The sequence below is a fragment of the Protopterus annectens genome, chromosome 4.part0, assembly GCF_019279795.1.
Source record: "Protopterus annectens isolate FY-2018-M chromosome 4.part0, PAN1.0, whole genome shotgun sequence".
Lineage (NCBI taxonomy): Eukaryota > Metazoa > Chordata > Ceratodontiformes > Protopteridae > Protopterus > Protopterus annectens.
The window spans coordinates 704,410,625-704,438,280 of NC_056733.1; the positions used below are offsets into that span (position 1 = coordinate 704,410,625).

At 38.5% G+C, this 27,656-nt stretch overlaps 1 protein-coding gene across 1 annotated transcript; it reads right to left on the bottom strand.

Moving 5' to 3' along the window:
* Nucleotides 1-5,222: 5,222 nt before the first annotated feature.
* On the bottom strand, nt 5,223-27,415 carry LOC122799550 (macrophage migration inhibitory factor-like). The gene is made up of 3 exons (XM_044068679.1): nt 27,237-27,415; nt 6,668-6,840; nt 5,223-5,553 (listed from the first exon to the last, which is right to left on the bottom strand). The coding sequence occupies exons 1-3, from the start codon at nt 27,342-27,344 to the stop codon at nt 5,481-5,483; spliced, it is 354 nt and encodes a 117-aa protein (XP_043924614.1). The 5' UTR covers nt 27,345-27,415; the 3' UTR covers nt 5,223-5,480.
* Between the last annotated feature and the right edge of the window lie 241 nt (nt 27,416-27,656).

Sequence of the window (27,656 nt, forward strand, 5' to 3'; positions counted from 1 at the left end):
TAAATCTTACAGACCCTATCTCTCATAACACAATATGATAAAAAAGACTTTTTCACATATTATTCAAAATGTTATAAATCATGGTCAAGATTAGATTTCTTTCTTATTTCTAACTGTCTTACTCATAGGAAGATTAATTACTCTCTAGAACCTAGATATTTTTCTGATCACTCCAGAATATCTCTTGGAATTAGTTTGGACTCACATGCACCAAAATTATTCTCATATAATAGTTGGACATTGAATAATAATTTACTTTCAAATGAAAACACACATAAATTAATAACTGAAACAATAAAAGAAACATATCTTAATTTGGACAAAACAGATATCCCTTTAGATATACAATGGGCAGCATGCAAGGCAACTCTTAGAGGTATATTAATTAACAAAGCATCATATGTTAAAAAACAATACAAAAATAAAGAATTACAGTTAAAATTAAAAATTCAAAATTTGGAAAATCAATACAGAACATGCCCCGATTCCTCTACATATGAAATATTATTGAGTTCCCAAAAAGAATTATTACTTCTACATCAACATAACCTTACCATTTCAGAGCAAAGGTTATTAGCTACATACTCCGAATGGGCACAGGTTCCTTCTAAAGTGTTAGCCAGAATAATAAAAGGTAATCAATCTCTTCCTAGAATTTCGTCACTAAAATATAATAACAAGAGTTACAACACTGATCAGGAAATTTTGCAGCTTTTTACATCATTGTTTTCAGAGATATACTCAAAGGAAAATAATTCTAGGATAAACAACAGATAGTGGACTTTCGTTTATGCCTTCTATTAAATTTCCTAGATTAAATGATCAACAAAAAACACCTCTGCCACACTGACTGTTAAAGAAATATCGAAGCTATTAGTAGACTTAAGACTAGTAAATCACCGGGACCAGATGGCTTCACACCAATTTTTAAAATTTACTCATCTGAACTTTCACCCCTTCTTTTGAAATTTTTAATTATATAATGATTCATGGTATATCTGATTTGTATTGGAATACCTCAAAACCATTTTAATTCTGAAAAGAGACAAAGAAAAACTGATCCTAATAATTATAGGCCTATTTCCTTGATTAACATTGATATTAAAATTTTAGCTTCTTTACTTGCTTATAGATTAAAAATGTTTTATCATCTTTAATTTCTGAACAAGCGGCTTTATGTCACATAGACATTCATGGGATAATACCTTGACAATTGATGCTCTTATCCATTTTACCAAAAATAATTCAAATCCTATGTATGCATTAATTCTTGACGCTAAGGCTTTTGATAGGGTTAATTGGGACTTTTGTTTCACATTATGTCTTGTTTCAATATACCATCTACTTATATAGACACTATTAAAATACTATATAAAAACTCTTATACTTTTCTTTACATCAATAGGAAAATATCCAAAAATATAAAGATCATTAATGGCACAAAGCAAGGATGCCCATTATCTCCTTTCCTATTTAATTTATATATAGAACCTCTATTATTATATATAACACAAAATACCTTCCATAATATTCCTAGAATTTTTAACACTAAAGTTTGTTTGTCCGCTTTGCAGATGATCTTATATTATATTTTCAAACACCCAGCTCAGATTTTTCTAAACTAATTGGTTCCATTGAAAAATTCTCAAAGGTCTCTGGATATCAGACTAACACTCAAAAAACACATATTCTTCCTATAAATCCACTTGCTCACAAGTCATATTTGTTTCCTGACCTCACTTTCCGGATAGTTCAAAATTTCAAATATTTAGGTATTCATATAAACCATAATGGTCTCTCCACATTTCAAAATAATCTAGCTAAAGTGTGGTCATTGATTATACTTGACTTGAATAGATGGAAACTACTAAATCTATCACTCTTATCAAAAGCAGCTATAATAAAAATGAATATTCTTCCCAGATTGCTATTTCAATTCAATGCTGTGGATCAGCTGATTCCAAAATCGTTTTTCTCAAAATTAATAAAACTTTGGCTAACTTCTTATGGTTTCCTAAATCAGTAAGAATTTCTTACATTAAGCTAATCTCACCTAAAAATAGGGAGGACTTGGTCTTCCCAATTTTCATCTTTATTATTTGATTATCTCGGCCAATAAATTATTAACTATCTTAAATATAAAGACTGAGAAGTATAGTCAATACCCTATTTGGACAAAATTATGGTATCAATATATTTTAACTAAAACATCAATCCTCTAGCTCTTCCTTTCCTTTCATTAGGTGTCATGAATAAGTTAAAATTCCTAATTCTTTAAAACAAAAACTTATTGCTTTTCAAGAACTGTTAAAACTTGTAAATTTAGAAAATACATTTCAATTAATGCAACCTCTCCATTTAAATCCTAATATTAGTTTAGATAGTATTTCTTTTAATCTTTCAAATTTTCCTCTGATTAAGGATCTTACTGTGTGGGATCTGATACAATACAAGAACGAAACTCTCTCAAATATACGTAAAACTCTCAAAGTTAATATTAATTATCTAACCATTCTACGTCAATTGAGAGATGTTATTAATGCTAAATTTATACACATCATTGTAGATAGCACAGATATTAATAACTATAAAGTGTTTTTAAAAGTCCTCATGCTACCAGAGAAAATGTTATCTAAATCTTATAATCTTATAAATCAAATAATTCATAACGCAGTGTGTCTCTTTTCCACTTATTGGGACAAATACAACTCTCACATATCTATAAATCAGAAACTCTCAGCTATCAAAATTACATTAGAATACTCACCCTTCAAAAACTCTTCTACACTCAACTAATGATTAACAATAATGCATATTTTACTCCTTCTAAACTTAATAAATTTGATTCTAATAAATCACCCTCATGTTCTTGTTGTTCACATCCTAATGCGGATCTTTTACACATTTTTGGTCTTGTCATCATTCACACAAACTTTGGACCTCCCTAAAAGTTCGTTTACAAAATGGGATATCATAAATCTACCTTATCTTGGGAAACTGCACTACTACACTTACCAAATACTTATCTCTAAATTGGATATGCATGTGTTAATATACATATGTTCACTTATGAAATTATATATCACTCAAAATTGGTTGGATCGCACCAAATTGAATTGGAATAATTTTAAAATTTTGGTCCACACATACATCAGTGCGAAAATGATAGTGCAAAGTCCCAAGAAGTTAACATTTATTAGCAAAGCTATAGAAAAGGTGTTACATATTATTAATAGCGATAGATGGCCACCTTCTTTTTGGGATTTGTAGACCTCAGTCTCATTTATATTTTTATACTTATTTTTATTTTAGACTAATACTTACCTAGATATATTCCTTGGTTAACATTTGTATATAATGTAAATAGTTAAATGTATATTCTCAAAATGCATTGTGACAAAACATTCATTTTACAAATTGTATCTTCATAAATATCTCTTAATGTTTCATTTTTCATTTTTCATATGTATTCTAATTTTGTTGTTGTTGATATAGTTCTGTTTTGTTAAAAATTCAATAAAAAGTTTTTTGAAAAAAAAAAAACTATCCCACAAACAGGAATGTTTAGGTGTGGCAAGGCTATGACTAAACTGCAGACAGGAATGAGATGCAAGTATTACAAGGTCAGTCCCAGGTCCAATATTCCCTCTGCATTAGAATACAAAAAACTTCTGTTTAAGCAAAACACATGTAAAACCAGTCCAGTTGAGGGATGGGATGACTTGAGCAGTAGTGGGGAGTCTCAGTGGACTGTACTCAGCTTGGTTCACCACAGTAGAGTTGTGGCCCAAGGTGCTCATTGGCAAAGCAGAAGAATCTGTGGGTGTTAAAATGTGAACCAAGTCAAGCCATGACATTCAGGAAGCAGCCAGAGCACAGGAGCATATCCTCCCAAGTGTATGGACCTAGTTTGACCAGAAAATCAGGCTGTTGCAAGTAGCCTTCAGGCTATTCAAATGGTTAAAGGTGGGGGAATGCCAGCACTGTGGTGTGGAGGAATAAGACCCCAGTTACAGCTCAGATGAGTGGGTTCTGTTAGCAGCTTGGCTATCTGAGGAACTGGCAGGTAGGCAAGTGCCCATGTCAAGAGGAGACCATCCTTCATCTTGGCCCTCCTTGATGAGATGCATGGTCCACATAGAAGAAGCACTCCTTAGATTATTCAGGGATGGGGAAGGTGCAGAATATGGTAAGTCAAATCTCTCCCCCTTGTAGGAGTACTTGCAGGCCCTGCCACAACATCAAGTTCCATGCTGCCTCCAGCTCAAGAGGGGGGGAAGGAAGGTAGGAGTGGCTGGTATACATGACAGTGGGGGTGGAATACCAGAAGGAATGAAGCATGGGGTGAGGGGAAAGCTACAAAGGCAAACTGCCACCAAACTAGCGGCCAAGCAAAGACATGGAGAAGCCTGGACTTCAGTTCAGCTTGTCCACAGGTTGAACCCCTCTAGTGATGGTCCTGTAATGCAGTGCACCCTACCAGTCACAGGTAGGCATGAAGTGTCTGGGTAGGTTTTTTCAAAATTCCCTCACTTAATCATGTATCCATGTTTTCATTGGTTGTATGGTGCAATTCACACAAAGTGTTCATACCATGTATTTAGTTTGCATAGACACCACTTTCAACAATACCATTTAAGAAATATGGGCACTGCTTCCTTCTAACATCATGCAAATCACTGCCAGCCTCTGCACTTAAATTATCCAGCCATTCAACATTGCAGGGTCACTCGTGCTAGGCCACAAATGCATGTGATACTTATGGATTTAGTTTAAATCAGTTCAGGCTTATTTAACCATGTACTCCCTCTAGACATGGTACTTGTATGTCTACGACTGTGCCATCTAGAGTTACAGGGCACATTTTGTAATAGTTACACACATGAATCATCAATTCCACTATTAGTGCCACAACCAATACCGACTTCATAACTATTTAGACTACACAGCTAAGGTGTTAAGGCATTCAATCATGTGGTGGGCTGCACTGCGGCATTAGCTACACTCACTAAAATACCTTTCAGTTCATCTCTCTTTAGTGACAATAACACAGAAAACTGAATGCAACATAAAACATTTAAAATGTTTAAAATATTCATCAAAATTTGTGAAGGATGAGAAATGTTGCAAATCCTACACAAAATGTTGAGAATCAACCAAGTGAGTAAGCTAATCATGTAGCCAGATAATCTGAAAAGCTGTAAGACAAAATGGACAGAAAGTTTCAGGCAGTCAGTAATCCTGACCAAGATGCTCACTGGTTTTATTCAGGCAGTTTTGCACACTTCCACAACCACAATGCCTGTGTTGTAATTAAAAGCCATTAGTAACATTTTTATTTGACAGAAGCCATTCTAATCATTACAGTGCAAACATAAAACTCAATAGCAATGTGTACAGTAACGCATTCAATATTCCTCTGGAAGAATCTGTATGTTACTGCAGTTACAACTACTGTTTCATATGGTGACAGTATATGTTTACAGAAAGTCTAATGTGGTACCCTTCCAACCAGCATTTGCAGCAGGCACATCAGTGAAGTGGATGTAGATCCTAAAGAAAAAAGGAAAGATTGTTATAAGCAAGGAAGACACATTATAAACACAGTCCAACAGGCTCAATAAACCTGAGCTCAGTCTGCAATTAAACAAGTATAGAAGGGAGAAGCTCCTGGATACAAGTCAGCCAACAACAGTGAAGTACACTGTATATGAAGCCCCTGCATTCCCCATTTGGGTCACTAAACATACCTTACAACATGTCAAATTAGGGAAAAGAATCCTGTCCCAGTCACACAATGGGAGGCCTAACAGATGCCCGACTGGCTTCATCTACAGTTCACACAAGTGAAAATCCAATAAATCCCTTCTATAGGAAAATGCTTTAAAATCTCCCCTAGTTCTTAAGCATGCTGGCAGAGATGCAAAATCTTGGCACCTGCCACGGTTGCCTTTAAACTGGCATTATGAACTGGTCAGAGTCAGTATGTAGCAAGCCAAGCCTGAAACTGAACAAGTCTCCCACTGATGATTTTGCACCAATAGAACCCTCTGATCTTACAACTGCAGAACATTTTGGACCACATATCCAAAACCACTCCCTCACACCCAACAAGCAAGTTTGTTCCGGATAGGAAAGAGTTATGGTGAAGTTTAACAGCCTCTCTAAATGTACCTAGGAATGCTGGGGAAAGGGCAGTCTAACATTGTCTACCTTTGACTTTGTCCACCATTTACAACTTCAATGGGAGGAGTTGAGTACAATTGTCAGATTTAGTTTCAAAACCCTTGTCCCCTCCATACTCAAAGCAAGTCTGTTAACTTGACCTACAGCCACCCTGCACCTGCAGGAAGCTTCATTTTTGGCCACTATGCTCCAACTCAGGCTCTGCGTACAGTACAGTACTAATAAAATCCAGGTAAACATTCATCCGGCAATTTACAAATCCATTTAGATCATTTGGTGTGCAGGACAATACGCAAGACATTGTCATGCATTAAACTGCACAAGTTATAGTTTATGAGTAATGCCATTTCAAGGATTTCAAAACCCTAGTTTTGAAACAAAATTTCAATGTCAGTTCAGTTTTCACACATGCCTCTGCGTTGTTATGCATTTAACAGTTTTGATTACACTTTACTTTTGCAATGAATACAAACCAACTTACCTGTCTGCGGATATTTTAAGGTTCTTGGTCAGCACATCTGAAATTATCTTGGCGTGATTCTTGTTGTCTGAAAGATCAATATGGCCGGTGTCAAGCAAAGTGCATAGTGCAGAGGGCTCTTTTGTACCCGCAAACCGAATGCGCTGGTCAGTATTAATCTGAATGGCAATTTGCTGCAAACAAAAATTAGGAAAACGACAAGTATTTAAACACTAGACATACAATTAAGTCAGTATTCTGCAATCTAACCACACAATTTCCCAATTAAGAAGTCTTTTGAGAATTTAATCTGCCTTTTAGACAGGTTTTAGCCCATTCCCAGAATGGTGTGCAGGGCAAGGGACAATTAATTCATAAATATAGCAGGCAGAACCTACCAATAAGTTTTCATTTTATAACACCCCAAAACCTACAACTCAATCAGAAAACAGCTTCTGCATGTCAAAAGCACCACCACTTCTGCATTGAAGAAATTTTCTAGGTGCTTAATATTGGTAAAGTATTAAGACTTTCAGTGCCCTGTTATCAAGTAAGTCAAGAAAGCCCCTGAGACTGATGAAAAAATATAGCTTTCAAAGAGAACTAGGAATTCTACTATTAGTGACACACAAACTTTTAAAATGATTTACCAATTTTGATTTTGCTTACCAAATGGAGCACTACTATATTCTTATGGTAGGACCAAAAAAATTCAGCCCATTTAATTACCGCATTTCACTAGATGGTAGTGTTTCAAACTCACGTGTGAAGTACTGGCATCCCTGCCCAACACATGGCTATCCATCTAAAGCAATCACATCCTCAGACAAGTAATACAACCTCTAAAACATTGCCCTACTCACAAAGAATTCAGGAACTAAATGTATAATTTCTGTATTCCAAATAGTTCCAGTCACATGAGGATGCATACAGGAGTCCATTGCATGAGTATTTGTACATTCTGCCAGTCTACAGAAACCAGCAGATCAGCACAGGATAAGCCAAGAGGACTGATGTACTATTATGCAAGATAAACAGCCTGTCATGGAAGTACCCCAGACCACTGAAAAACACTAGGAGTGATTCATTATCTGCCCACCTAGTCTAGTACCATTTACTCCCATTAAGTTTTGAAGCTAGCAGAAGTTTGCCACAGAGGAATTGCTTTCATTTCTGAACTGAAGTATTTTTAATGCAAAACTAAAATTGCATCACTGAAAGGATAGTATGGGCTACCTAAAGAACCTGCAATCTAGCAAGGAAAAAGATGGGTTTTACAGCCCCTCTACAAAGATTTTCAATAGAAACCAGACCACCCCAAGGACAGCTAAGCAGCTGAAAAGTATTAATGAACTTGCACTAAGGCATATGAAGAAGTAGTCAAGGTAGGCAGCAAACTAGGACATTTAGAAAATCAGCAACTTAGAGATGAACTAGCAGTAAATACAGAGGCAGTGAATTTTGGTCATGATTGGTCATGATTAAGCCAGAGCCATGGTGTAGAGGGATACAGCTCCAGGTATAGCCCAGGTGACCTGGATTCAATTAGTGGCTCTGACTGCCAACCAGTCACAAGTGGAGTCCCACAGTGATCAGTCCTGGGTCCTCTCCTGTTTGGCATCTACTTCTCAGAAGTCCAGGCCAACACAGAGGGACTCTGGCTGATCAAGTTCGCAGATGACTGAAGCTGGGAGTCATTATTAACTCCCCAAGTGATGTAGACATCCTACAGAAAGGCCTCACTGAGACCAATGACTGGTGTCGAAACCATGGCCTTAAGCTTAATGCCAAAAAATGCATCATCATCCCCACTGGGAAAAACTCAGTTCCCACTAACTGTCACATCTATGGGAACCCACTGAACACTGAAGGCGTTAAGAGATCTGGGGACACAGGTTGACAGCAACCTCTCCTTCGACCACCACATTGCTACTATGGTCAGAAAGGCCTTCTATGTGGCGCATCTCATTACCAAGGATTTTGCATCCAGGAAGAAAGCGGTAATCATCTCTTTCTACTTTTCCTTCATTAGGCCAATCATCGAGTATAATGCCCCATTTGGCATGTACTTCACTAGACACATGCAACAGTTGGAAAGGTCACAGAAGTACCTCATAAAGAGGATCCTAGGCCTTAAACACATGTCCTATATGGACAGACTCAAAAAACTCCAGCTATTCTCTATCTCATATCATTTACTATGCGATCTCTGCTTGACTTACAAAGCCATGTCTGACACAGCTCTGTTAGAAATGCTACATTTAAAGAAATCTCAATCCCTCCGCACTACATGCTCCAGAGACCTCAACCTCATTACCACAATCAACTGAACATACAGGAGGGACAGGTTCATAACCCAGAGACTGCCCATGCTCTGGAATAGACTTCCGATATATGTCAAGCAGAGCACCTCACTGGCCCTCTCCAAGAGGAATCTTGATGAGTGGATGGGAAATAGAAAGTTCACCCCGGGGATTACACCAGTGACTCCACTTGATAGATGCACTGGGAACTAATGCTGGGTGTCACAATGCCAGGGCACTTTTATGGGCTAGGCTTGTAAAGGCAGCCTAGTACACACCTATGAACCTATGGTGTCACAGGTGCTGGCAGGGATGGATGGTAATACCCATCTGGGGGCATTTATCTAGGCATTCCCAGCAGGGAGGTGTGGTTAAGCATAGGAGGAATGCACATGTGTCACAGAACTATCCCACCAGCTGTTCATTCTCCACAAGCTAATATAATAACCTCTTATCACAATTACGGCACTGCATAGTTCACATATACAAGCAGTTAATTTTGCAATTTTTAAGGCAAACAGAATTGTTAACATTACACCTGCAGTTTCCAAAAGCAGATCGCAAATTAGTCACCAGTGGTTGGAGTACTCAATGCCAACTCCCAGACTCCCAAAATTTAAGCTCACTCCATGTGCATTCTTACCTAGACATGGAGCCCCCACCTAGTAGTTGACAAAGCACAAGTTTACCGCATATTTTAGAGGAACACTGATCTGTGGCTCTGCTGGCAGAGTTACTGCAGGACCTAACCACTGAGAACCCTGGTCATTACACAGCCTTCGTGTCTCCACACATGACTGGGCTGCAAGTTTCCAGGAAGGTATAATCCAGCAACATAACATACCACACAACATTCTTGTGGCTAATGAACCCAAAGAAATTAAGGCCATCATTGCTATGTTACTGATCTCACAATGAGCAATCAGGCTTCTCACAATGAGCAACCAGGCTTCTAAAGCACTCAAGTCACAACTGTTTTTTAAATGTAATCCCACAAGCTAGAGAAGCTAAAGGTCTGTTCTCTATTGGCAGTGTTTATGCCAGCATTCTTTCAAACATTTGTGAAAAGGCTTACAAGAGCATACCTATAGTGATATCAAGCAAAGCAATGTTGCAAAACATTGGATCTGTTGAAAACAGACTACCCAGAGCTTATCTGATCAGATGCAAAACATACCAATAAGCTTTGCTACTAACAATTTGGGGAAGAGAGACTTCCACCATCACTTTTCCATATTAAATGCAACCTCCTTGGTATAGACACAGGTACATGGCACTAAACTCAAGAGTTGAAAACTTGGAGATTTAATTAGTTTCAAATCTGGATCAAGATTCCTCCTTAGAATAAAGGAAACATTACCAGCTGCAGGCAGCACTCATGCCTGAGATGCATGTAAATCATGGGCTACGCCCTCTTAAACAGGCCAGTTTAGTGTCTTGTTCCCCGCCATTGTAAAAACCTTACAGCACCTGCACTAGCCATCCTCAGACAACTACTCTTATCAGACTTCAGCTCTATTGCTCAACATACTCTTCCATATGAAAGCCCAAGTTATTCTCACATTACTGACTTGGCTCATTCTTATTGGTCTAAATGTGTCAAGGACAGTATTCATTTTAAAGCTATGGGACCAGCTACTCTGACAAGAGCAGCAACATTAGCTTTTTGTGGCATATATGCCTACTTGCAGTTACATTTAAGTCTTATGCCCCATGCTCAACTTACAGCACAGAAGGATCCTTAGTCAGCCCACATACCCAAACAACTCTTTGGACATCCTGATATTACCAGTAGCACAATCAAGTCTTAGCCAAACTGCAAAGACAAGGAAACCATGATGAAAAGGGCTAGTGGCCCTTCCGTAGTTCTGTTTGCATGGTTGTCTAACAAAATACTGATCAAGTCTTAATACATGCCCAACCTGAAAAGCCACAGTAGTAACCTTGCTCATTAACCGTGTGTAAAGCATACCTCAAACATCCATGATTTTGTCTTGCCGCTTGTTTTGATTTTCTAAGGAATCATTTCCAATTAAAACTTATAGTCAGTAAAGGCTAGACAGTCTGAACATCTCCAAGTTAGAGAATTGACAAATGGTCCCCCATTTTTTTGTTTTGTCAAGAACTCCTAAGCAAAGATGAGGTATGGTGTAAAACCTTGCTGCTTTCTAACTCTTTAGAGGTCTCAAGGACATTAGATGCCCTTACATTTGCCACTGCAGTATTCATCATTTATGGGATTCCATGCTGTGGAAGTCCAATGTCCAGTCAGTCTACCAAAGCCTACCATTGCTTTAAGGTACGCTGAACGCCACCCAAATGCTTCACGCGTAGTGTAGGGCATAAAGGTGACATTCAGGTGTACCATCCTCAGAACCTCTTTGTTGCCAGTCTGAAAGCTGTTTATAACCATTGATCTGTTTGCCTACATCTATTTGCTGCTGTTTTTACTGTATTTTTGTATTCCAGTGATTACTCCTGTTTTGCTGAAGTCCATACACCATTGCAGAAAAGTACCCTATAGAGGTTTTGTTCTGTTTCTTGAATTTTTTGTGCTGTTTGGGGTTAATGTCATCCAAGAAGGGTAAATGCCAGTGTGGGGACAGATTCCCCATAAAAACACCACAATAAGTGCCTTTTTTTTGCCTAGGAGCTTCTTACGACCATAGGTCTTGTTCCATTTGTCAGGCGTTTGCCCCAAAAACCCTTCATATTAGGCTTCCTTCCCTTTCAATGTATCTCAAGAACCAGCATCTTAAGCTTTCTGCTAAAGATACAGTGGAAGGAACTTCCGGCCCCGACAGTCAGCTATTAGGGAAGAAGGAAAGGTAAGACAAGAATCTTCCGCTGATCAGCCTCTGCCGAGTGTTTCTCCCAAGGTTGCTACAAACCCAGTGGCTCAACTGCCTGTGTTGTCAGATTTCTCTGCCACATCCGGGTTGGAGGCCAGCAAGGATATGGCAGACAGCATGTCCAACAAGGTTCCTAGGTTCATAGGTAGGTACTAGGCTATCAGTCAAAGGGCCTACGTAAGCCTAGCCAACAAGGTTCCCTGGCTCACGCCACCCAAGAAAGTTGTTTTCCTGTGCCACTGTCGAGCAGAGCCACAGACGTGTTCCCCGGGGTGTATTTCCTATTTCCCATCCACTCATCAAGATTTTTCTTGAAGAGTGCTAATGAGGAACTTTGCTTGACATAGATGGGTAGCTTGTTCCAAAGTATGGGAAGTTTCTGGGACAGGAATCTATCCCTCCAGCATGTCCTGTTTATTGTGGTGACAAGGTTTAGGTCCCTAGAGTGTGTAGCTCAGAGGGATTGGGATTTCTTTAGGTGTAGCATGTCCAATAGCTCTGGGTTTGACATAGCTTTCTATGTTAGCCAGAGAATACCTCAGAGTAGGTGATATGTTACGGAGTAAAGCTGGAGGGTTTTGAGACGGTCAATGTAAGGCATATGTTTGAGGCCAGTAATCCTCTTTGTGAGATACTTCTGTGGCCTTGCCAGCTGCTGTAGATGTCTTGTGAGGTACATTCCAAAAGGGGCGTTGTACTCTATAATGGGTCTAATGAGTGTCGAGTAGAGGGAAACAATTACCTCTTTTTTCCTGGATGAGAACCCTTTTGTGATGAGGTGTGCCACATAGGACTTCCTGACTACTGTAGCGATGTGATTATCAAAGGACAGACTACTGTCCACCTGGGTCCCAAGGTCTCTTATCACACATTCGGTGTTAAGTAGACTGCTGCCTCTGTGGTAATTCATGGGTACAGAGTTTTTATCAAAGGGGATGACAATGCACTTTTTGGCACTGAGCTTGTGGCCATGGCTCTGACAGCAGGCATCTGTCTCAGTGAGGCCCTTCTGTAGGATGTCCACATCATTTGGGGACTCATACTATGGCTCCTAGTTTGCAATCATCCACTAACTTCATTAGCACAGAGGCCTTCTGTGTTAGTCTGTACTTCAGAGAAGTAGATGCCAAACAGAAGAGGTCCCAGGACTGAACCCTGTGGAACTCCACTTGTCACTGGTTTGAAGTCAGATTTGGAGTCTGCAACTTTTACAGTGCGGATTCTGTCAGTGAACCAGTTGGCAACCCATCTTGTGACATAGGGATTTATACCTAGTTTAGTCAGTTTTGCTATAATTCCAGAATGGGGGATGGTATCGAAAGCCTTGGCAAGGTCAAGATAGGCTCTGTGAACCACCTTACCCTCATCTACGGCTTTGGTGAATGCCTCAAAGAAGTCAATCGGCTTCAGGAGGCATGATCTGCCTTTCACAAACCCAAACTGAGTGGTGTCCAGAGTTTGGAGGTTACCAATGCCTTTGTTTATGAGTTCCATGATGATACGTTCCATGGCCTTGCAGACCAGGCTCATCAGGCTAATAGAGTGATAGTTCCTGGGATCAGTGGTGGCTCCCCCTTTGTGGAGTGGGATAACTGTTGCTGTGTGCCATTCAGTGGGCACAACTCCTGATGTCAGGCATCCATTTTGGACATTCAGGAGGAACCATGGTTGATTGCTTGAGGGGTCAAGGGGGGTTCTGCAGATTCTTCTTAGGGAAGAAGTTCCTACTACAGTTGTGAAATCCATCCTGAGTCAGACCCTTCTCAGTTTTCTAGGGCAGACGTTCCCTCAAAAAAGAAACCAAAAACTAAACATGTTTCTTTTGCACTTGGGGATCCACTAAGTGAGTGGCAGCCCTTTACTCAGGGGTTATTTAATGCTTTACTGTCATTAAGGCCTCCACAGGGGGTTTCAGTTCCTGCTCCTCCTTGGTCCTCTTCTCCACTTATAAGGCCCAGGGAATTGAATTCTTCTGAGGATGAGTTGGATTCTGATGAAGAATCCCTTAATTTTTCTACCCAGATTCCTACTTTAGACTACAGGTCAGAGGAGGAGAAATCTAATAGTCCAGATACTCTTTATGAGGAAATTTTCTTTTGGGGACACAATCTCTCGATGATGGAATTTTTTTATGTGGGATTGTGCTCAGGTCTCTGACATCCATAAGAGGTACTATGAGTTACTGCAGATGGAATCTCCTAAACCTGCGACTATTCCTCCTGTTTTGGTTGCTTTACTGGATGCTTTTTTCAATGCCTCTAGAGGGCCTGATTCTCTGCTCCCAAGAAACCTGCTAGGTCTTATAGGTTGCCTGAAGATTGTTCCTTTTTGTTCAAGTGTCCTGCTGCTGACCCCCCTGTGGTGTCTGTAGCCTCTGATAAGCCTTCTCAATTGCTTCCTTCATCCAAGTTACTGTCTTTTGACAAAGACAATAGAACCATGGACAGGCTAGGTAAGAAGATTTATACTGCAGCTACCCTAGCTTTTAGGGCTGTTAATTATCAGACGCATATATCAATGTATGTGTTGGTTCTTCTTTCTCAGGCTTGTTAGCTTTTTTCTGATATTCCAGATTCTGAGAGTAAATCTTCTGCTTTTTCTTTGCTAGGGACTTCCTCTCAAGTGGTTTGTCATTCTATCAAATGTAGTTATGCTGCAGCAGATGCCTCTTCTAGGGCTGCTGCTTTTGGTTCAGTTAAGGCTAAGTTGATGGATGCTCCTCTGGATAATAAACTTTTGTTTGGGGAAGCGGCTGCTGGTTTGTTTAAGTCTCTTCAGGACAGGGGGAAGGCCTTACAGAAGCTTAAACATGTGTTTGTTTTTCCTGTGCCTAAATTTCAGAGGAACTACCCTTCTAAGCCAGCCTTTGTTTGTAGGCAATCTCGCCCTCCTGCTAAAAGTAAAAAGGGTGGTAAATGGGCTCCTCCTGCTAAGGCCACTCAGACTGCAGGGATTCAAAAGCCTTCCTTTCCTGAAAAAAACAGGTGCTGTCTGACTATTTGCCTATTCCCAGACACATTCATCTTTCTCTTTGCCTTTCTCTTTCTCTTCCTATTTGGCTTTGAATCACCCAAGATTCTTTGGTTCTGTCAATAATTTGTCAGGAGTATTTCATGGTATGAATATCCCATCCTCCTTTTATGGGCATTCCTCAGCCTCCTTGGGAACAACGTCTTTTTTTCCCACAGGTTCTTTGAGATCTCTTGTCTCAGGTACTATTCAAGAGGTGCCTGTGTCCCAGAGGGAGAAGGGGTTTTATTCAAGAATGTTTCTAGTGCCCATAAAAGAGGGTACTTGGAGGCTGATTCTAGACCTCTTTCATCTAAACACTTTTCTTGAGGTGTCTTCCTTTTGGATGTTGTCCCTTCAGACTCTATTTCCTCCCTTACTTCCTTAGGCCTGTCTGGTGTCTCTGGATCTCCAGGATGCTTATCTCCATATTCCGCTCCATACTCTTTTCAGGGTGTTTTTGTGTTGCTCTGTTGTTTCCTGGCATTTTCAGTCCTGTACTTTGCCCTTTGGCCTTACTGCTGCCCCCAAGGGTGTTCACCAAATGCCTTGCTCCTGTGATTGCTTTTTGCAAACTTCAAGGGATCCACATACTTCCTTACTTGGATAACCTGCTGATTCAGACATCCTCTTCTTAGGTCCTTTTGCAAAACCTTTGCTTTGCCATTTCTCTTCTTCAGAACATAGGGTTCACATTAAACTTCAAAATGTTTTCTCAGGCTCCTTCAAAGGATCATGTCTTTCAGGGTTTCAGGATTCAGATGGTGCCAATGCTTGCATCCCTGCCAACTCTAAAGGCCTTAACTCTCATTTCTTACTTTCAAACTCTTCTTCCCCTGGCCTCTATTATAGTCAGGAAGTTTCTGAGAGATCTGGGTTTCATGGCTTCCACCATTTCGATGCTCCCTCTGGCCAAACTCCACATGAAGAAGTTCCTGTGGTTCCTGAAGTCAGTGAGGCTTCAATATGTACCTCCTCTAGACTTTACAGTTCCTCCTCTTCCTTGTCTCAAGAAGGAACTTCTCAGAATCCAGGGCTCCCTTTTCATCCCCCTCTTTTCTCTCAGGATCTGTTTACAGATGCTTCAGATGTGGGATGGGGAGCAACTTTTGGCTCTCTGAAGGTACAGGGAGTGTGGTCACCTCATCAGCAAAAGGGGCTATTCAACATCAAAGAGATGAGAGCTCTTATGCTGGCTGTTTAGGCCTTTCATCCTCTTTTCTCTCCAGGACCTCTCAAGGTATTCGCAGACAATACCACAGTCATGTGGTATATCAACTAACAGGGGATACGAGATCTTACTGTCTTTGCTGGCTGGCACTTCTGGTATGGGATCTGCTATCGAATATCAAGTGACTCTTCAGGCAGTTTACATTCTTTCAGATCGGAATGTTGTGGCAGACACTCTGAGCAGGACATTTACTCAATCCCATGAATGGATGCTTCACAAGGATGTGTTTCTAGACATTGTTAACCAGTGAAGTACTCCTCAAGTAGATTTATTTGCTTCCCCTCTGAACAATCAACTTGCTCTGTTTTGTGCCAGTGTCCTAGGTCCTCTAATGTGGAAAATGAATGCATTCTCATTTTCTTGGAAGGGGGTGTTTCTTTATGCTTTCCCTCATTTTGAAAGTTCTATTCAAGATTCAACAGGACGCCCCCAGAATCTTGTTGGTGACCCCCTTTTGGCCATGACAACATTGGTTCCCTCTACTTCTACATCTAGCCAAGGGCAATCATCACGTGTTACCTCACAGGATGGATCTACTCACATAAGACAAGAGATCTCTTATCCATCCCCACCTGTCCACACTTCAACTGACTCTGTGGGTTTTGATTCCACATAGACAACTTTTTTTCTGAGGATGTGTTGCAGGTCCTGCAGGAGGCCAGGAAATTTACTACCAGGAAATCCTACTTATCTAAACAGAAGAGGCTTTCTATTTGGTGTCTCTCTTGTAACCTGGACCCACTTCTCTTATTTGTGTGAGTTGCTCAATGCTGGTTTGGCCCATTCTTCTAGTAAGACCCACTTATCAGCTATTTCTGCTTGTTTGCCTTTAACTCCTCCTTTAGCTTCTAGATTTGAGGCTAAGCAATTCCTTAAAGGTGTCTTAATATTAGGCCTTCCAGGAAGCTTGTTCCTCCTCCCTGGGATCTTAATTTTGTTCTGGAGAAACTGACTCACAGTTCTTTTGTTAGCTCTTACTCCTGCCAGATGGGTGTCTGAGACCCTGAGTTGCAAGCCTTTGTAGCTTGTCCACCTTTTTTGATATTTCATGAGGCCAGGATCTCCTTGCATACTAATCCTTTTATGCCTAAGGTGGTTAATGAGGTGTCACTTAGTCTATTAATTTGCCTACTTTTTTCCCTCTCAGCAATCTGACAGTGTGCTGCATACTTTGGACATGCATAGACAGCTCAGATTTTATTTGGATATGACTAAAGCCATCAGAAAATCTAATCAGTTGTTTGTTTCCTTTCACCCTACGTCTTTAGGATTGGCTGTTTCCAAGCAAAGCATTTCTTTTTGGATTTCAAAGGCTATTTCTTTTTGTTACACTTTCCATGGCAAGAGCATTCTTTCTTCTGTAAAGGCTTATCCTACTAGAGTTGTGGCTTCTTCTGGTGCTTTTTTCAAGGGGCTAGACACTAATTCTATTCTTGAAGCTGCTACTTGGACTTCTGTGCATACTTTTACCAAACATTACAAGTTGGATGGTTATCTCTAAAGCTAGAGCTGGTTTTGGTAATGTCATTCTTTATGGCTTCTTAGAGGACTCTACTGCTGCTTCATCCTCCTAAGTTTCTTCTTGAGCTTTGGCACTTTCCCATACATAATGAATACTGTAGTAGTGAATGTAAGGACATAGTACAGTTGTGTAAACTCTTACCATAACAGTATATGTCCTTGCCTTCACTGCTGCAGTATTCACTCCCTTCATACCCCTAGTCTTTTTCCTTCCTGGATGTCTAGGTTCTCATTGGTTTTCCTTGGACTGGTGCTCCTTCTGGGGCAATCAGTTCTGAGGATGATGCACCTAAATGTCACCTTTATGCCCTGCTCTACACAAGGAGCATTTGGGTGATGTTTAGCGTACCTTAAAACAATGGTAGGCTTTGGTAGACCGCATCAGTCGTCCATGGCAGGGAATCCCATACGTGATGGATAAAGCAGTGAAGGCAAGGACATCCACAATTATGGTAAGATTTTACACAACTGTAGTTTACCACTCAAATGCCTATACATGGCAGACAGGTGAGAATTTATAACTTCTATAGGTACAGTTGTGCAATAAAGCACTTGCCTGAATTGTAATTTGTCTAAAAGCGTAAACACCTCCGCAAGCATATACCATGAAGGGTCTCCTCCTCAATAAGTATAAACCTCAGATGAATAAAATAACAAATTTATTGGAACACCAAAACAACAAAACAAGCACAATGGGATTGAGCGCGCTTTCATCTATCATATCCAGACTTCATCAGAATCCATCATATCCAACGTTAACTACCCTTAAATACAATTCTAATTAATTAGTTAATTAGTAAAATGCAATGATGTTAACAATTAACATTGCTACAAAAGTGCTATACAATAGTGAACATAAAAGTGCCAAGAATATAGAATAATATATTCAAACTGTATATATTAAACTATATATATTGAATAAATAGATAAATGAGTATTATTCATACTAAATGTATAATATAACAATCTTAAAAGTGTAAAATCAATATATATATATAGGTAAAATATATATAGTACATAAAATAATTGTATATATATTCAATATACATTAATGTAATGGTTTGTATAATAAATCATATAATAATAAGCATAAAAATAAAAATGTGAAAAATATGAAAAATACATACTCCAGATGTCATCCTATGATGTCGACAAACCAATAATATATGTTATATGTCATACTACTAACTAAATATATGTATACTGTGTAAACTACTTGCTTAATTTAATAATGGTGTATGCAGGGAAAATGGTTGTATAATATAATACATAACAAAAGAAAATGTTCATATATTAACAGAACGGCTATCTTTATATCTTTATGTAACCACCAAACAAACTCCAGATTTTTTGGTTATTAATTAATTAGTTTGGGGTTGTCGGATAGGAGTTTAAGAGCGGGTTTAATGGAGAGGTGGTCATTCATTCCATATGGACCACAGGCATCCAGCCTGAGCTGCCAAATATTAAATTAAATACAAAATTAATTAATAACCAAAAAATCTGGAGTTTGTTTGGTGGTTACATAAAGATATAAAGATAGCCGTTCTGTTAATATATGAACATTTTCTTTTGTTATGTATTATATTATACAACCATTTCCCCTGCATACACCATTATTAAATTAAGCAAGTAGTTTACACAGTATACATATATTTAGTTAGTAGTATGACATATAACATATATTATTGGTTTGTCGACATCATAGGATGACATCTGGAGTATGTATTTTTTCGTATTCTTTCATATTTTTTCACATTTTTTATTTTTATGCTTATTATTATATGATTTATTATACAAACCATTACATTAATGTATATTGAATATATATACAATTATTTTATGTACTATATATATTTTACCTATATATATATTGATTTTACACACTTTTTAAGATTGTTATATTATACATTTAGTATGAATAATACTCATTTATCTATTTATTCAATATATATAGTTTAATATATACAGTTTGAATATATTATTCTATATTCTTGGCACTTTTTATGTTCACTATTGTACAGCACTTTTGTAGCAATGTTAATTGTTAACATCATTGCATTTTACTAATTAACTAATTAATTAGAATTGTATTTAAGGGTAGTTAACGTTGGATATGATGGATTCTGATGAAGTCTGGATATGATAGATGAAAGCTCAATCCCATTGTGCTTGTTTTGTTGTTTTGGTGTTCCAATAAATTTGTTATTTTATTCATCTGAGGTTTATACTTTTGTGTGAGGAGGAGACCCTTCATGGTATATGCTGAGGTGTTTACGCTTTTGGTTTATTCTTTTGACGTGGAGAGGAGGTGAATTTGGTTATTTTGTACCACCGCCAGCGGATCCCAGATGGAAAAGGACAATTAGCCAATTGCTCAGGCTTATTCACAGCCATTCGCAAGGTAGCAATAGCTCAGGCAGCCCAACGAACACTAGCGAGTCCATTCCGTCCCAGCGAGGACCGGAGACCAATGATGACATCACGGACCAGCATGGAGGGTGAAGGAAGCGGTTTAAACCTCAACATCGGTTTTGGTGAACATTAAAGGCAAAAGGACCGAGTAAATACAACTCTCTGGACGCTTATAAGAATATTTCCTTTTCGGAATGGCTTGGCAGACCATTTTCCGGGACAGTGCAGGAACATGATAAAGAAAGAACTGGTACGATTAACTACAGTTACAAGGATAAATGTAAATTATTAGAAATTGAGTTATTCAAGTATAAAAATTTATGTTTAGAAAACTGGTACTTAAAACATTGTACCTAAAGGATTGAGATTAAATAAGTACCCCAACAATATACGGGGGAATGATAAGTTATTTAAAGTGGTATCTGACTTGTTAAATGATTGTGGCATTTTGATTTTGAAAGCAATGATAGACAGTAATGCTGAAATAATTGGGGACATCAAATTACGTATTGATGGGTTACAATCGGACATTACTAAAGATCTATTTTTTACATTACAGGAATACAAGGATTTATATTGTAAAATACTCCATGATGTAGATGTTAACATATCTAAAAATCATAAACGGAAGTTAGGTAAAATAGAGCGGGATATACATGACTATAGGGAAGGTAGGGCATATATAGATCCAGGGAAATTTAACAGGAGGAAACAGTACTTTGGTAATAGACCCGACAGTACAAATGGAGCTGACAGGAGACATGAACCTGATTCGTATTACACCAATAGGGGCTATGGACAGGTAAGAGGGCCCAATTTTCAAGATTCTAATTTTTCTGAAGGGAATTTTGTAGATGGGGATTATGCAAACGAACTACCACCTGAACATATATCCCCTTTGGGGGAAGGGGGAGACGGTGTGAGAAGATCAGAGAGATTGAAAAAACAGTACCCACCTCCCTCCTATGCAGATGCAGCGGGGAATTTACATCAGAGAAAACGGGGGATGAACAATTACAGGTAGGGTTTAGTTTAGATTTGTTTGACCCTACTACCCCCGACAAAGTTTACCCTTTGGATAACTGGGTTAGTAATGGAGTCTACAATAGTGGGTATACCGTTTTAGGTGCCCAAGAAGCAGTAGACATGAATAGTACTAATGAAAGCAATATTGTTCTTACTAAATGTAAAATTTATGTGAACAACAGTTTTCACATTTATAACTTTACCGACTTAAAGGTTACCAATGATTTTTTTGGACTTTTTACAAAAGGTTTTTCATTTATTCCAATAAAAAAACCAAGTTTGGAGAAATTACTGTTAGATATAAAATTATTTACTAGAAAATTGCATCTCCAGCATTCATTAGGACAAGGGGTTAACAAAGAAATACACACTTTCAAAAGGAAGAGTACATTTAATCCCCCTTTACAACGGGATATAGCCAATTTTGAGACCCATGTACTCTATATGGTTAGGCAGGGCTATAAAGAGGATAATGGAGTCAAAGAATATAGTAATCTAACATGTGAAGAAATTACTATCCTGAAGAAATTACAGGGTAATGACAAAATTAGAATTATGAAGCCTGATAAGGGGGGTGGTGTGGTCCTGATGGACTATTGGGACTACACCCAGAGGATGCTTGACATCCTTAGTAAAGGGGATAGATACCGAATTGCGTCCAGAAATGAAATGAACATCTGTTATAATAAAATTGATTACTGGCTGGAGGACAATCTTTTACAGGGTCTAATAGACTTGGATCTATATAATTATCTCAAAGTTCCCAAACCAGTGATTCCAGAAATATTCGGTATCCCCAAGATTCATAAAGATGCACATAACCCCCCTTTCAGGCCAATAGTGACTTCACAGTGTTCTAAGACACAACCTCTTGCTATTTTTATAGATATGAAATTGAAGAACTTTCACTTAAATTACAAACACATACTCATTGATTCATGGGACTTTCTTACTAAATTCAATGAGGTTCCTTATGATGAAAATTTTGTATTTGTGACTATTGATGTTCGTGATTTATTATGATATTGGGTTAACCTGGTTTGAACAGATGTTGGTCGAACTTAATTTATTTAATATATGGAACTGGTGTTGAAAAATAACTTTTTATTTTTTCAAGGAGATATATACCATCAGTTTGCCCCCTCTATGCCAACATTATAATGTTGTTAAATCAGATTTTTGGACAAATGTTATTACATAGCTTAGGTTTCTTGACGACATCTTTATGGTGTGGAAAGGGACCGTTGAGGAAGTGAAAAGATTTATTGAATACTTACACACAACCACTACCTTTCTGGAGTTTACGTTTCAACATAGTTTAGACCTGATCGATTATTTGGATGTGACTATTATGAAGAACACAGCGAGTAATAGATATGAGTCCAAGGTCTTTAGAAAGGAATGTTTTTCGAATTCCTATGTCCATTTTGAAAGCGACCACCCCCTATATCTTAGGAAAAATATAGTCAAAGGACAAATGATCAGGGCCTCACGTATGACAAGTGAAGATAGTTCTTGCAGTAAGGAAATGGACTTAATACAGAAGTTTTTCAGGGATAGAGGCTACCCAGGAGCATTAATTAGGAATGTTAAACGTGAAGTATTAAGAAAACGACACACACAGTACAAGCCATTACTGTTGCATAACACATGTGAGGATGGACAGATTATGACTGTTCCCTCTAGGTGTAGGATTAACAACACAGACAATAATAATAATACACCCCGTCTGATGTTGACTTATTACAAAGGAATACACTGGGTACAAAGAGGTTTAAACGAAGCATGGAAAATGTTCTCCCACATTAGTAGTGATGTCTCCATTTTCCAACAACCACTTAGGTTTGGGTTTAGGAAAAATAATAATTTCAAAAATTTATTTGAGAAAAAGAAGCCTCCTTGTGGTAATGGTACACAAAGAAAGATGGGGACCCACAAATGTGGTAGATGTGGTCAGTGTGCCTTTATATTGGGGGAAAAAATACTTTGGCTTAATAAATTAAACTTGAAAATAAAAAGTAAGGGCTACCATACCTGTCACACCAAAGGGGTGGTTTACTTGGCTCTGTGCTTAATTTGTGAAAATTACTACGTTAAAACAAAGGGTTTACGAACACATAAGAGATATAAATACAAGGAATGTGAATAATGCCCTTTACAGGCATACTGAGGTGTGTGAAAAAACCAATATTAAATTTTGGGTGTTGGAAGAGGTTAAAAGGAATGAGAGGGGAGGTGATTGGGAGTCATTTCTTGAATACAGAGAAATGATTTGGCAGCTCAGGCTGGATGCCTGTGGTCCATATGGAATGAATGACCACCTCTCCATTAAACCCGCTCTTAAACTCCTATCCAACAACCCCAAACTAATTAATTAATAACCAAAAAATCTGGAGTTTGTTTGGTGGTTACATAAAGATATAAAGATAGCCGTTCTGTTAATATATGAACATTTTCTTTTGTTATGTATTATATTATACAACCATTTTCCCTGCATACACCATTATTAAATTAAGCAAGTAGTTTATACAGTATACATATATTTAGTTAGTAGTATGACATATAACATATATTTTTGGTTTGTCGACATCATAGGATGACATCTGGAGTATGTATTTTTTCGTATTCTTTCATATTTTTTCACATTTTTTTATTTTTATGCTTATCATTATATGATTTATTATACAAACCATTACATTAATGTATATTGAATATATATACAATTATTTTATGTACTATATATATTTTACCTATATATATATTGATTTTACACACTTTTTAAGATTGTTATATTATACATTTAGTATGAATAATACTCATTTATCTATTTATTCAATATATATAGTTTAATATATACAGTTTGAATATATTATTCTATATTCTTGGCACTTTTTATGTTCACTATTGTACAGCACTTTTGTAGCAATGTTAATTGTTAACATCATTGCATTTTACTAATTAACTAATTAATTAGAATTGTATTTAAGGGTAGTTAACGTTGGATATGATGGATTCTGATGAAGTCTGGATATGATAGATGAAAGCGCGCTCAATCCCATTGTGCTTGTTTTGTTGTTTTGGTGTTCCAATAAATTTGTTATTTTATTCATCTGAGGTTTATACTTTTGTGCCACGATACGTATTGAGGAGGAGACCCTTCATGGTATATGCTTGCGGAGGTGTTTACGCTTTTGGTTTATTCTTTTGACGTGGAGAGGAGGTGAATTTGGTTAAATTGTAATTTGTCTATATTTGTACTCAGACTTCTAGGGCTTACCACATTCCGCACTGAGTTTATTGGCCATCTTTAAAAGCATATTTTACAGTGTCCCATTATAACTGCGGTGGTTTTACAGTGTCCCATTATAACTGTGGTGGTGATGGTGCTGTGGTAGCGTTGTCACCTCACAGTCAGACATTGTCCTGTTCGATTCTCAGCTAGAGCATCTTCTGTGTGGAGATATGTGCGAATGGGCTTACGTTCGTTGAAGGTTGTGCGTCAGGGCTGGCAACACAGCACGTAAAAATCTACTGCCAATCATAAGCGGACCGGAGTTCCGCTGTGGCAACCCCTAACCGGGAAAAGCCGAAAGACACAACAACAGCAGTGTCCCATTATAATCTTCATAAAGATGCAATTTGTTTCAAGTTAGTGTGATTTTTTTTTTTTTTTTTTTTTTTTGCCGTTTAGTTTCTCTACAGTCACACCTACCAAATGTCATGGTACTACTGAGAAATTATGTACATACAAGTAACTGCAAAGTGCTTGTCATCAGAGGAGTACAATCTGCTTATGCATTAGCGCAACACCGGTTAATTTTAAGGCTTCCATTTGTAGGGACTATTTTATAACTTTGCATTCTAAGAAGAAAAAACTTGGTGCATTTATACACGCATTAATTTAGGCAGTGAAGGCTCCCTGACATCGTGACATTTTTCAGCTCTGAGAAAAATATTTCGGAGGCCATCATTTCCAAAGAAATAAAATGCTAAACATTTTGCACCAAAAGCTGTATAATCTGATATCGTACACATGGCATGGTAAGTTATATCCAACTTCAAGGGTTTGCTACTTACATTTGCTTTAGAAGATGACCAATGCACTCACCTGCCACTAAGGACACTTTCTGAATGGGCAAAAAACGGCGAAATTCTGGACAGTTGAAGAAGCATTGAAGCCGACACCTGTAGGCATGGTCCTGCCCGGTAACTCAGGAGGGGATCAGTTAACACCCTGCCCCACCCTACCTTACAATATAGAGGAGGGGGTCTATGGAATTCAGCGATCATGCCGGACCCTCGCAGGAGATGCGTGTTCATCCAAAATAACCGTGCCCTACTATCAGCCCTACCGAATTAGCGAAGGTGTGTGTGTGTGTGGGGGGGGTTAAACAGTTTTACATTCAAGCTCTTTAAGGCAACTATTTTATAAAATAATCTCAATATTCTTCTCCCCACAATTACCAAATGGAGCTTAGGGTTGCCACCTTTTCAAATGGCCAAAGTGGGACATTTTTGGTACAAACATCAGATTTTACAGACTGACACATACCCACGGTCAGTGCAAAGGTTAGAACTTAACTGTTTTGCCTAAATAAAAGTTTATTCTTGTAGCATTTTAGTTGTTTATTCTGTTTCTTATAACATTTAGGTATTTTAGATACAGAATAAGTGTTTCATGCAACTATTACATAAAATATAGGAAATAATTTTGTCCTAAAAATCTCAGGACATTTGCCATTTTTACAATTTTTTGTCAGGACATAACTGCCCAAAGAGGGACTGTCCCTCGCAAAGTGGGACAGGTGGTAACCCTAGGGCTGTCTGTGCCCAGATGGACAGGTAGCAGCATTCTTCACTGCCGGTCCCAACTACGTTAGGATACTGGATAAAACTAGAGCCCACACTGAAGACCCACCGGGATGCCAACAGTCTCACTTAATTACAAGTTATAGGCTTACAGGGCAGGCTTTAGAGAACCCAAACTGATAACAGAAAGCTATGCAGAGACGTTGTTGAGGTGCACAAGTGATCAAGTTTAACACACAAAAAATCAGATATAAAAAGCAGCTGTACGCAGGATGCTAGAAACCTGCTGCATTACACAAACTTCATAGTGAAATAAGAGGTACGTGCACAGCTGTTAAAGAATCGAGGACAAATCCAGAAATAATCAGGGATACTTAATATGATCTATGAACCTGACAGGATAAGAAAGTGAATTAGTTAGCATACAGGTTCTGAATTAAAACAAAGCTATAACATTCTCATTTATAGAATAGCATTAATCTCCTTCTCTCTAAAAGTCACTAGTTTTATGATAGGAGATATTAAGTGGTTCAGCTAAAGTCTGAGTAAAAAATCAGGGGTAGTTGACAGGTATAGGCAGGAGCACACCAACTATTTACAAGTGGCACCCACACGAGAATCGAACCGCACAAGTATAAAGCAAGTTGTGAGCAGTTATTTGCTTCCCCTCACACGCGCCAGGTTGCGCAGACTTCCAGCTCTCAAACTTCCATCTTCAAAACGTGGAACAACCACTAACAATAGCCTACCTGTAATAAGTACTACAAATTTCTGCATTCACTCACAACAGGCTATAATACACAACACGAAATACATAACTGTCACCCTGTTACTGCAAGAGATCTGGACAAAGCCAAATATAATGGAGGGTTACAGACCCAAAATCAGCCTTTTAATTAATGCTTTTAAAAAGTTGATAGAACAGTATTTTATTAACCTACATTTTCGCATAACCCTCAGCTGTCCAGATTTTTGCAGAATGTCCAGACTTTTGCTTTACATTTTTGGTCTGTTCCTCATACAGAATGTGGTTTTCTGACAAATCACTGGCTGAAGTCAATAAATAATGACAGCCATTTCGGTTTCAGACCTCATATCCTTCACAAAATGCATGCTAACACAAACCACGTTATTCTAGAGACTTTCTAAGTTTATAAGAGTAATATTTAAAATCTGTCCCTACTCTGAGGACATTGGCTCCCCAGTATTTTTAGGCTTAGCCCGGATTTATTGCACTAAGGGGTTGAGAGGTATGATTTTCTGAGGGATCTAAAATCTGAAACTTTACTAGTTGTCACTGCTTAGTTACTTCAATAGTCAGAGATTTATCAGAAAACACAAACTATGAAGAAGAGTCCAAAAACAAAGTGAAAAGCTGGACAGCTATGACAAAATGCGTTTGGTTCTCCCTCAGCCCACCTTACCTGTACAGATCTGGGCAGATCCTTGCCCAGCTCCTGCCTTAACTCTTCAAACAGGGACTCGGTCACTGCACTTCCGGGGACACTGGTGTTCACTATTAGCAAAGACATCTTTGGTCCACACAAGAGGCGTTTACAAGATTAGCAGAAAAGCTTAAACACTCACGATCAGGATTAAAATGCAAGCTCCGTCTGTTTTGTAGATGCCGGGCTCTAATACGTCACGGAGAGGCGGGGCTCCAGTTAAAGTGACACTGACCATGTAACCCGAATATGTCTTGCAGTCCCTGCCTTTCAAACATGAAACAAGAGCGTTGCACCAATCTGGGTGCACATAAGTGACACGACACCGGCAGCAGGGCTCATGTCAGCATTATTTATTTAACCAGTGATGCAACAATCTTCATGTTGTTTTCGGTTATC